The 11,239-nt window shown below is 65.5% G+C and overlaps 2 protein-coding genes across 2 annotated transcripts; both read left to right on the forward strand.

Annotated features, from left to right (window-relative positions):
* LCN6 (lipocalin 6) lies at positions 931 to 5,852 on the forward strand. Its single transcript, XM_018054747.1, has 5 exons — positions 931 to 1,020; positions 1,177 to 1,316; positions 4,772 to 4,842; positions 5,334 to 5,444; positions 5,710 to 5,852. Exons 1-5 carry the CDS (start codon positions 931 to 933, stop codon positions 5,850 to 5,852), a joined length of 555 nt encoding a protein of 184 aa, XP_017910236.1.
* Positions 7,220 to 10,765, forward strand: LCN10 (lipocalin 10). The gene is made up of 8 exons (XM_018054748.1): positions 7,220 to 7,330; positions 7,862 to 8,001; positions 8,310 to 8,401; positions 8,714 to 8,821; positions 9,051 to 9,149; positions 9,290 to 9,465; positions 9,804 to 9,914; positions 10,739 to 10,765. The coding sequence occupies exons 1-8, from the start codon at positions 7,220 to 7,222 to the stop codon at positions 10,763 to 10,765; spliced, it is 864 nt and encodes a 287-aa protein (XP_017910237.1).

Consider the following 11,239-nt stretch of genomic DNA (forward strand, 5'->3'; position numbering starts at 1 on the left):
CAGCTTTATCTTTCATCACTTTCCAAGCTGCCTGTCCTGTGTCCACGGCACCCTGGAAGCCAGACAGCAGAGGAGGCAGGGAACTGTGGTTTGCAGGGCCCCCTTCCCCGGGAGGGCATCCTTCCAGGTACTTCCGCTTGGGTTTTGGGGCCTCAGACAGATCCTGCCAAACCCTCTGACCTCTGCTTTCAGGCAGGGTTGGTTTCCAGTGACCCAGAGTGGGCAGCCCCGGTCCAGGGAAAGCTCTCATGTGGCCTTGGGGGCCTGGCCAGGCTCATGGTGAGCAGAGGTGGGAGGCATCACAGTGAGGCTGCCAGAGAGTGGGCAGGTCCGGATGGCGGGTGGGCGGCGGATGGCACAAGGAGTTCCAGTTGGGTGCCGGCCGTGGTGGGGCAGGAGACAAGGGCCAGTCGGGCAGGAAGGGGGGTGGGCCAGGAGCATGTGGGAGCTTTCAAAGAATGGCGAGGGGGGGGACCTTTTTGTATTTTTAATGCCTAAAACGAAAGATGCCCCAAACCGCAGCTTCTGGAGGGACTGTTTGTTCTTGCCTCTCTTCTCGGAAGCGACCTTGGCCTGGGTTCAAGAGCGGGGCCTCGGACCCTCCTAGACTGAGCGACACAGCGTTGGCTCCCTGGAAGGGAGGGGATGGTGCAGCTGAGGGCAGGATGCTCATTCTGGAAGCTTCCAAGTGGAGGGCGCTGGAGAAGCCGGGCTGGCACGAAGGTGTCCGTGTGGAAGGGGCCCCGCACACGGTCCAGCCCCTCCTTGCTCCCCGGCGCGGCTGGAGGATGAGGAGAGAGGCAGGAGGGAGCCTGGCCATGAGCAGCCGCCCACATCACTGTGTTCAGAGCCATATAAACGGGCGTCCAGAGGAGGAAGGGCGGCTCAGCCCGGGCCCGGGCAGGTTGCTGGTGTGTGGACCTCGTGAGGATGCGCGCAGCGCTGCTGGCCGCCCTGCTGGCTGTGGTCTCAGCGCCCAGTGCCCGGGCCGTGTGGCTGGGGAGGCTGGACCCTCAGCAGGTGGCGGCTCCCCCGCGCTGGCGCGGGCCTGGGGCCACATGAGTCCTCGGGCCTTTGTGGTCTCCGGGCTCCCCTGGCGCCCCCCGGACCACAGGGGCTGCAGGAGGCTGGGCTGGGGCTGGAGGGACGGCCCCTCACCTGCGTCCCCTCCCTCAGCTCATGGGGTCCTGGTACGTCCTCGCCGTGGCCTCGGGGGAGAAGGACTTTGCGCTGGAGAAGGCCACGAAGAGCGTCGAGGGGGTCGAGGTGATGCTGACGTCCCAGAACACCCTGAAGATGCGGGCTTCCCGGCACAGGTGGGTGTGGCCGGGGGGCACGGCTGGGTGGCTGGCCCGCCCTCCCCTCCCTCTGCACCAGGCTCTGCTGTGAGCTCCACCCTCTGCCGGGTCTCCGGGTCCTGGGCTCCGGCTGGGGGGCACCCTGGGTGGGACTCATGCCTTCTCCAGCGAGACTGGCACAGCCTCTGCCCGCCCCCTCCGCCCCGGCCCTTGGGCAGCTTGGCAGCAGCTCCGGTCAGCAGGAGAGGCCGCTTCTTTGCTCAAGGCCCTCATGAGTGGCTGCTCAAGGTGGGTCCGTGCATTTGAGCCCACATGGTCCGGGGGCCCCTGGGGGAGCCCAGAGACCACGAAGCCCCGAGGACCCACGTCACTGAAGTGTCCAAGTCCCCGCCTGTCGCTCAAGATGGCTGGTGGGCACCACCCCGACCCTGGCATCATCACGCAGCCTGAGCGGCCAGCAGCCTGGTCCCGAGAGGAGGCCGTCTGCCCTGCTCCTTCCCACAGCCGAGCCTTCTGCAGCTGCCTCCCAGCGGGGGTGGCTTGGCCGTGGACAAGCCAGGACAGAGGGCATGGGACTTGGGGCGGGGGCCCCACTGTGCTGGGTGAACACAGGCTCACACGCATCGTGGGCTGTAGCCCCAAAGCCACGTGGCTCAGAGAGTCCTAACAAGGCTGGCAAAAAGCCATCCAAACACGGAAGCTTGGCATCCGGAAGGCCAGGCCCCGTGGGACGGCCGTGGATGGTGATGGGACGAGGGAGCTTGCAGGGGCAGGGGCCTCCCAGCCCTTTCTGGCGTCTGCTTGTGGGTGCCGTCGGTCAGCGGCCTTGCTGCCTGCTGCGTGGAGGCGAGTGTGTCTGAGGACCTGGGCCACACCGGGCGGAAGCGGCGGGGCCCAGGCCCGGCTGCAGGGCGCACCCTGACAGCTGGGCCCAAGGACGGGCAAGAGGGCGCTTCGTTTTGTGATTTAAGGTGAGTTTCACGTATTGGTCTTCAAATAGGAAACACACTTACCTGGTTCGAAGGTCAGAGTCCCCTGGCAGTTCCCTGGGGGTCCAAGGGTGAGGACGCTGTGCTCTCACTGCCAAGGGCCCCAGTGTGATCCCTGGCCAGGGAACTAAGAGCCCTCAAACTGTACCATGCAGCCAAAAAAAAAATGAAACGGGGAGGTGGACAGCAGGGGTCTTTCCTCCCCTCCTCAGGCAGCGGCCCCCTCCCGACAGGCAGCCCCTGGTTTTGATCTGTGATGGCCCCTCGGAGATGTTCAGCAACGTGCAAGTCTCTTAAGTATTCAGGCAGGCCACAGTTTGGTGTCAGCCCCCGGGGTTCTCTGCCCGCTTTTGAAACATTTAAGATTTTATTCTCTTTTGCCTTTCTTAAAGTTTTAAAAGCTGTGGAAAGATAACCCTAACATGAAATTCACCACCGTAACCGTTTTAAGTGCAGAGTTCAAGGGCATCTAACACGCCCGCCTTGTGCAAGCCTCACCGCCATCTCCGGAACTTTCTCACCTTCTCAGACTGACCCCCGCGCCCACCAGACACCCACTCCCCGTCCGCTCCCGCAGCCCCTGGCTGCACCATCTGCTTCCGTCTCTGTGGGGTTGATTCCTCTAGGGCCTCACGTGAGCGGATCCTGCAACAGTCTTTTTTCAAAGGAAAAATGTTGTTGGTGTCCTTATGCTCACTCTGGCCCTGCTGGGTCTCTGGTGCTGTGCCGGCTTTCTCTGGGGGTGTGGGGCGACGGCCGCTCTCAGTTGCACAGGCCTCTCTCCTGTGTTGGAACACGGGCTCTGCAGCACGTGGGACCCCCCAGGCCAGGGACCGAGCCCTGGTCTCTGGCTTTGGCAGGCAGACTCTTTACCACTGAGGTAGGACAGGGTGGGCAGGTCCCTACGTCTGTCTTGTGTCTGGTTTATCTCACGGAACACGGCATTCTCCAGGTTCACCCATGTTTTGGCCTGTGTTGGGATTTCCTTCTTGAAGGCTGAGTAATATTCCACCGCAAGGGTGGACCACATCCAGCTCCCTTTCATCCGTTGATGGATGTCTGGATTGCTTCCAGCTTTTGGGCCTTGTAGACACGGGTGTGCAAATATCTTTTTGAGACCCTGTTTTCTTTTGGAGACACACCCAGATTGTGGGATTATTGGGTCATCTGCTGACTCTATGTGACTTTTTCTGAGAAACTTTTTTCACAGCCGAGTAATACTCCCCTGGGCTGCCTTCTAGGGCTCTGCTGACGGGCAGACAGCCGTCTCTAGTCTTTCGCACCTGGAAACACACCTAGGGGTGCGGACGTTGGTGCCCTGGCCTGGGAGGAACAAACCCCTGGAGCTGAAGTGCGTCTGCCCTTTCCCCGAGTCACACGAGGCGGGTGCCCCGAGCTGCTGTGAGACTGGGTGGCCGTCTGACGGGTGACCGACGGCCCCACGGTTCTTTTTACTGCCTCCTCTGATCGCAAGGGAGGGGGCGTCTCGGGGCCTGTCCTTCTGGGGCTCCTCCGCAGCCCAGGGTCTGCTCACATCTTTTGCATGTTTGTCCCTGGGTAGGTTCTTATTGACATGCAAGAACGCTTAGGTATTGGTGATTTTGGCTACTGTCTGTGATAAGGTTCGTTGCAAATGTATTTCCCAGTCTGTTATTCTCACACCTTCGAGCAGTTTTTGGTAGGAAGAGTTCTTTCTGTGTTTGTGTAGATGTGACTCCGGCTTCTTTTTAAGGCCTCTGGGTCTTGTGATGTAGTTGTGAGGAGGTCTTTCCACCTCCCTGGAGCTGAGAGGCCTCTGATCTCTGAGCTGCTCGGGGCTACGTCCTGGGGACCTGCAAGGTGTGACCGTTGATGGGCGCCCAGCTGCCCTGTACCGTCACCCAGGGTCCCTCTCCCTCCACTGGCCGGAGATGCTCGCTTCGTGACGAGCTAACCTCCTGGGCACTTTGCTTCATTTCTGGACTCTCTGCTCTGCTCCTTCGATCAGGCCGCCTCTGCGCCAGTGAGTCTGGCTGCTTCCCCTCTCGTGGCTCCGCGGTACGTATTGTTAGGGATCGGCCGGTTCTTGCTGGTGAGGCTCCTTTCGGGCTTTTCCTCGTGACTCCTGGGTCTTGCAGGGAACTTGGCTGTGAGCTCGTCTTGCTGCTCATTTTGCGGGTTGATGGCTTAGGGACACTGGCCTCTTCAGACTTGGAGCCGCTTTGCCCCAAACTGCAGACCCCGTTTGTCTCAGGCTCCTTTCACGCCCTCAGTGGTGCTCCCAGGTTTTCTCCATGTGGATCTGACAGAGCAGGTCCCTTGGGAGGGAGCAGCCAATTCTGCAGGTCCCCAGCCAGCCTGCTGCCCCGACGGGCCACCTGCGGCTGACAGCAGGGTTTCTGGGTAACTGAGGCCCCCGAGGGGCAGCCCCCTGCAGCCACGCTGGCCGGGTCCGGGCGGTTCTGCCCCTGGGCCTGGGTGACGACGGATCCTTCTGTGCTCCAGGCTGGAGAGTTGCCACCTGCAGGCTGTGGAGCTGCGGAGACAAAATTCCGGATGGGTCTTCAGGAATCCCTGTAAGGATGACGGCCACCGCAGTCCTTCCAGGCAGCGTGGGGACTCCTCCAGTCCCCTGACCGCCGTCCGGCTGCCTTCTGCCCCCAGTGGCCTTGGGCCTTCCATGCCAGCTGTGTCCCCAGGCCCCTGTGTGCGGGGTCAGCCCCTTGCGACAGGGAGGGGCAGCTCCACCCCAGCTCTAGGGGCGCTTCTCTGGGAACTGGGAGGTGCTCGGGGCCAGTCCTTGGCCAGCAGCTCAGCGGGACCCCGATCTTCCAGCTATGGTGTCTCGGGAGGTGGGCGCGGATGGGGGTGTCCTCTGCCCCCATGGGGACCGGATCTGAGGAAGGTGACCCGGGAAGAGCTGGGGCTCACCTGCCATCCCCCAACCACCTGGAGAGCCTGTGTGCTGGGGCTGGGTGGGGGCGGGGGGCCGAGCGGACCGAGCCTGGGGGCTCTTGGTCCCCTGGGGCCTGACGCACCCCCATCCCCTGGGGGCACCTTTCTCCAGCCCTGGGCGTGCTGGAGTACCGGGTGCTGGGCACCAACTTCAGGGACTACGCCATAGTGTTCACGCAGCTGGAGGCCCAGGAGGAGGCCTTCAGCACCGTGGAGCTGTACAGTGAGTGCACGGGGCTCCGCCCCCTCCCACCAGCCTCATCCCACCGGCCAGAAACCACTGGCCCTGGCCCTGCGCCTGCCTCCAGGGCGCCCCCTCCCCACGCACATCCCCTCCCTGCTCCGGTCCCAGCTGGAGGGGGCGGGCGGGGGCTGCACGTGGCGAAGAGCCTTGGGCTCAGAGGGCAGGGAGTCCTGGGCCTGTCGGGTTCTGGGGGTGGGCCCCTCCTCGTCCCCACCTCCACCTGGCTCTCCCGCCTCCCCCGCAGGCCGGACGGCCCTGGCCAGTCAGGAGGCCCTGGGCCGCTTCGCCAAGTGGAGCCGGAGCCTGGGCTTCCTGTCGCAGCAGCAGGCCGAGCTCCAGAGGGACTGTGAGTGTCGCCAGACGCTGGGGGGCTGTTTGCCGGCTTGAGGACCTTCCTGGCCTTGGGGAGTCAGGTTGAGCTCAGAGGGGCTTCAAGGGGTCGCCTGCTCCATGCCCAGCGTCAGACCTGCGGGTGGATGGGGCAGGCGGTGTGTGGAGCCCCGGGTGCCAGTGGGCGAGGGGCCAGCCATCCTCACTGTGGCCCCTTTCCTCCCCAGTCACCTGTGCACGCAAGGTCTTCCCGGTAAGCAGCCTCCCCTAGCACCCCTCCCCTCTGTGTGGCAGGAGGCGCCTGGGTGTCCCAGGCCCCTCTCGTCCGGAGGCTTTACCGTGGGCAGGACTGGGGGCCCCGGGGAGCCGATGTCTCTGCGGGCGAGTCCAGGGTGCCCCGGGCCCCTCTTGTCCAGAGGCTCCACCGTGGGCAGGGCTGGGGGCCCCAGGAAGCCGATGTCTCTGCGGGTGAGTCCAGGGTACCCGTGTTCCTCTTGGTTTCCAGTGAACGCTGCAGCCCCCAGGGGCCCGGAGGAGGCTGGCCAGATGCTGCCCTCCTCACCCAGCCGCCCAGGTGCTGGGTGGGTGGCCGCCTGCTCCCAGGGGCTCTTGCTGTGGATTCAAATAAAGCAGTTCCACAAACTCTCCCGGGGTCTCTCGTGTGTCCAAGCAGGTCCCTGTCCGCCCGAGCTGGAGCTAGACCCTGTGGTCTGGGTGATGTGTGGGCAGGGCGCTGGGCTGGGGCGCCCAGGGCATGAGAGCTTGGCTTTTCCTGGGGCCCTGGGGCAGGGCGGGGGGTGCGGGTAGGGACACCAGAGAGCCTGAGTCTGTCTTCCTGCGTCCTGAAGTCCTGGCAGGGGCAGGGGCCGCCGGGGGGCGGGGGTCACCTCTCACTCTGCTGTTATTGGGTGTACACACACACAGACATATGTGAGCACACACAAACACGCACACACATGCACACTGCGTGTGCACACATGTCAAGACCTGCCAAAGGCATCACGCAGGCGGCCCCAGTGTCAGCACCAGCATGGCCCGGGCCCCGCCCTCAGAGACCCCACTTCCTGCGTGCATGCCCCGTGGAGTGACTCTGCCCCGTCCAGCCTTTGTCCCCCCGGGGTGGGCGTGGGGTTAGGACAAGAGCACCAACAACCTCCCTGCCAGGTACCATGGCTCCAGGGGACACTCGGTGACCCGAGGCCCAGGAGGTGACCTCGGGATCGAGGCCTCTGTCTTCTGGGGTGTCCCAGGCTGGCTCCAAGGGCCAAGGGCAGGGCTGGCCCTGCCTGCAGGGGGAGGGCCCAAGACCCCTCCCCGTGGGCCCCCGAGGCCGGCTCATGGCTGCGGTTGGCTGACGCCCACGGCAGGATTGGCAGGTTGGGCATTTAAGCGCACCGTCCAGGCAGGCAGCTGAGGTGGTGAGGATGGGGCTGGGCTGGCGGCCGGCCCTGCTGGCCCTGCTGCTGGGGCTGGGTGGGGGCCCCCGGGCACAGGAGCAGCTCCCCCAAGAGTCCCACAACCTCAACTGGCGCAAGGTGAGCCTCGTGGAGCCCTCACCGGGTGCCGGGGCCGGGTTGGGTGAGGGCAGCAGGCAGAGAACCTCTGAAGCCCGGGACGGGCTGGTGGGGGGCTTGGGCACTGGTCTGCTGGTCCTGAGGACCTCTTCTGGGGACAGGCTGCGGCTTCAAAACTCAACTGCTGACCGTGGGCCACAAGCCCAGAGCTCTGAGATGGGCACTGCTGAGTCACCTGCAGATGCCCGTGGGTGGAGGGGAGGCGGGGTGAGCAGGCGGGCCCTGGAATAATGAGACCCCAACAGGCGGGAGGTGCTGGTGGGGGCGGCCCCGGGCACAGGCCGAGCAGACGCGGGGGAGCCGGTGGGATGGGGGCCAGCTGGAGGAGAAGGGCCCGAGGTCCCTGTGGGCCGGACGCTCTGACCCTGCGCCCTGGCCCCTGCGCTGCGCCGCCTCAGGTCCCAGACCAGCTGGGCGTCCGCCTCCACGGCCTGGGAGGCAGCGGGGCACCCAGGCCGGTCCTGGAGCAGCGTGGCCCTGCTCCCTCTCCAGTTCTCAGGCTTCTGGTACGTGCTTGCCGTCGCCTCTGACGCCCAGGGGATGCTGCCGCACCGAGGCCAGAGGAAGCTGGGCGCGTCCGTAGTGCAGGTTCAGGAGGTGGGCCAGCTGAAGGTGGTGCTCGCCTTGAACCGGTGCGTGGGCCAGGGTGGGGGGCCCTGAGCCCAGGGGAGGGGAGGGGGCCAGTGGGGGGACCAGACCCAGGGTCAGTCTGGAAATCCCACAAGGACTGTCCCCAAACCCCCATCACTTCCTGCTGTCAAACTCAAGTGGCTGCTTTTTTGAGAAGGCCCCACAGCCCATGGGGGGCTGGGGGCAGGGGTGTTGGAGCATTTCCCCTGAGCGGTGGGACCGGCCCGGGTCCCAGCTGGAATGTCCCAGGATGGCAGAGCCTGGAGAGTTCTCCCAGGTCCCCAGCTCACAGCCCGCTCCCCCCACCCAGGTCCCAGGGGTGCCAAACACACTCGCTAATCCTGCGGAGAGACAGGAAGAAGCCGGTGTTCAGGAACACCTGTGCGTACCCACTGGGCCATGGCGGGCTGAGGGAGGGCCGTCTAGGGCTGCCTGAGCCCCCAAGACCCTGGACGGGAGCCCTGACTGCATGGCCCCCAGCAGTCCTCCCCAGAGAGCATGCGCCGGTGGGGACAGACGCCAGGATGTGCGGTCAGCCCACGGTTGCCCAGAGTTGGCTTGGCCGGCGTGTGCCCAGGAGCCCGGGCCTGGGGGTGGGGGGCTCTGCTACCCTTCCGGACAGCCCCTCGGCGCGGGTGGTAGGGGCCCGGGGGCCTCTGGAAGGACCGCAGTGTTCAGGGGCGAGCAGGGGACTCTGCCCTTCCTCCCTTCCAGTGAGGGGCGTGGAGGGCTTCCGCGTGATGGTCCCCGACTACAGCGCCAGCGTGGTCTACCTGCGCCTGGGCCGGGCCGGCCGGACCACCAGGACCCTGCTGCTGTTCAGTGAGTCAGGGGCCGCAGCCCCCGGGCCCTGCAGGGTGGCCCCCCTCCCGAGCCTGTCTGGGGACCCCCACTCCCGGCTGACGCTTCCCGTCACCCACCAGCGGCTGCGGTTCCCTGACCCGGAGCCCAGGGGCGTTCTGGTGAGGGGTGGTGCCGGGGGCCGGGGCACCCCTCGACCGGGGGCTCTGACGCTGCAGCTCTGGTCCACACCCGCCCCCACCCACCGCAGGCAGACAGCCCACGTGCAGCTTCCTGAGCATGAAAAAGTTCATCAACGCGTGTGAGGCCCTGGGGCTCGCCAGCCGTGTGGCCGTGCTCCCGAAAGACGGTGAGGTGTGGGCGGCACTGCCCCGGGGCCACCCTGAGCCGCCGGGGAGCCGGCCCTGTGCGGGACGGAGGGACAGAGGGCGACAGGGGCACCTTTAAAGAAAGTCACGGCCACGTGCACGTGCCCTCCTGTCTCCCCAGGGCCCCCCGAGAAGACCGGTGGCTGGGGCCGGGTCCCTGTGGGGCGGCTGGGGGCCAGGGCCCGAGGCCCCAGGGGAACTGCCGTGCGTGCCCGGCAGACGTGGGCTCTCCTTCCCCTGCAGCCTCCTGCGCGCACACCGTCCTGCCGTGAGCCGGCCACCCACAGGCTCCTCCCCGTGAGCCTCGGCTTGTGGTCCTCCCAGACCCCAGGATCGAGTTCCAGATTGCAGGCTTCACACCCTGCTGCTTGTTGAGAAGGGTCTGGAGACCCCAGGCCACTGATGGTGTGGAGCTTGGGCAGGCGTGGGCCCAGCAGGGTCCTTTATGGTCCCCCGGGTGGGGGTGGGGTGCATGCTGACTTGGGGGGGGGCCCGGGGCTGGGTCCTTTGGATGGCGAGGCAGGCAGCTGCTGCCCGCCCTCATCTGCAGGAAATAGACGGGGCCAGCCCAGTGTGACAGCGTGTGCTTCCCCCGCCACCGCCCTCCACGTTCCTCGACATCCGACACTTCCCAGGAAGCTGGGGAGAGAGCCCGAGGCAACGAGGCAGACGCCAACACGGTCGCCCGGGTTCAGTCGTGGCCCCTGAGGACTGTGTCCAGAGGTGCCAAGTGCAAACTGTGGCAGGTCGGGGAGGAGGGGTCACGGAGAGTTTCTTGGAGGATGTGACGTTTGAGCTGGGAAGGTTATGGTGGCGCTGGATCAGGGAGGGCCGTCCCGGAAGAGGAAACAGCCTGAAAACCCCCAGAGCAGCGGAGATGGCGGGGAGGGCGGGTGCAGGGCCGCTTGGAAGGGGAGGAGGTGGACGGGGCTGCCGGTGTCCTGGGAGAGATGGGATCCAGGGCAGAGGTCAGGGTGGGGGATGGCCGTTAGAGTGACAGGGCTATTTAGGGGTGGGGTTGCTGGCGTGGACGAGTCAGGCCGCCTACAGAGAGAAGCAGGACTGGATCGGTCAGCTGCTGCTGTGTAACAACCACACACGCACATTTCTCTTTATCATTATTAGGCTGCTCCTCAACTTGCAGGATCTTAGTTCCCTGACCAGGGATTGGACCCAAGGCCAGGGCAGTGAAAGCACCCGAGTCCTACCCGCTGGACCGCTAGGGAACGCCCCCCGACAAATGTGTTTAGTGACTGCGCCTAAGGCTCAGCTCGAGACTGGGGGGCGCAGGCAGGCCGAGCGGTGGAACTCGGCTGAGTGTGCTCTGCCGGCTCCGGGGACCGGGAGATGGGCTTGGGGGCCCTTGCCCTCCAGCCGCTGGGCTAACCACAGGGTGCCTGTCTCGCGGCCGCCACGAGGGCACACGGGGTGGGGAGAGAACAGGAGCCCTCTGAAGGCGCAGACCCGCCCGGAGTTCCTCGCCTCTGCCCTCTGAGTCGCCGCCTGGCCCCACTCTCCACCGCAACAACTCATGTTGGGGGGCTTCCCTCTGCCTGCCTCTCTGCCCCAGGACTCCCGTCGCGCCCGCGTGGCTTGAGCCCTCCAGGCCTCCTCTACTCCACGCACCTCCCTGCCCAGCACTCGGCCTCCCTGGGGGACAGAGAGAGGGGGCCGCCTGGGTGCACCCGTCCTGGAAGGAGGAAGGGTGGCCCCTCTGGGGGTGGGGGTCCCAGGAGCGTTGGTTCTGAGGCTCCACGCCTTGTCCTCAAAGACGCTTCTTTTTCACGTGCTCGGCCACCTCTGAAGGAGGCGTGGGGACATGTGCCAGGTGGGCACAGCCCTCAGCCCATCTCCAGCCTGGAGGGTCGGCCCAAGGCTGCCCTGCGCCAGGCTCAGCTGCGAGGCGCTTGCGAGGCTTGTAGGGTTTTCCATGTGTTTGCCTCCAGCGTACCCCAGGTGCCCAGGGCCCCACCCATGGTTCCTCAGGAAACCTGTCTTTCTCCAGGTTTGATGGTTAGAATCTGGGAGCGCTCGGTCGGCAATGGCACCCACTCCAGTACCGTTGCCTGGA

The sequence above is a fragment of the Capra hircus genome, chromosome 11, assembly GCF_001704415.2.
Source record: "Capra hircus breed San Clemente chromosome 11, ASM170441v1, whole genome shotgun sequence".
Classification (NCBI taxonomy): domain Eukaryota; kingdom Metazoa; phylum Chordata; class Mammalia; order Artiodactyla; family Bovidae; genus Capra; species Capra hircus.

Bases quoted from the DNA above. Each gene is read 5' to 3' on its own strand.
- LCN6 (XM_018054747.1), top strand. From the start codon at position 931: ATGCGCGCAGCGCTGCTGGCCGCCCTGCTGGCTGTGGTCTCAGCGCCC. The intron at 1,021-1,176 runs GTGGCGGCTCCC...CCCCTCCCTCAG, and splicing joins GGAGGCTGGACCCTCAGCAG to CTCATGGGGTCCTGGTACGT. The intron at 1,317-4,771 runs GTGGGTGTGGCC...TCTGTGCTCCAG, and splicing joins ATGCGGGCTTCCCGGCACAG to GCTGGAGAGTTGCCACCTGC.
- LCN10 (XM_018054748.1), top strand. From the start codon at position 7,220: ATGGGGCTGGGCTGGCGGCCGGCCCTGCTGGCCCTGCTGCTGGGGCTG. The intron at 7,331-7,861 runs GTGAGCCTCGTG...CTCCCTCTCCAG, and splicing joins ACAACCTCAACTGGCGCAAG to TTCTCAGGCTTCTGGTACGT. The intron at 8,402-8,713 runs GCGGGCTGAGGG...CCTCCCTTCCAG, and splicing joins TGCGTACCCACTGGGCCATG to TGAGGGGCGTGGAGGGCTTC.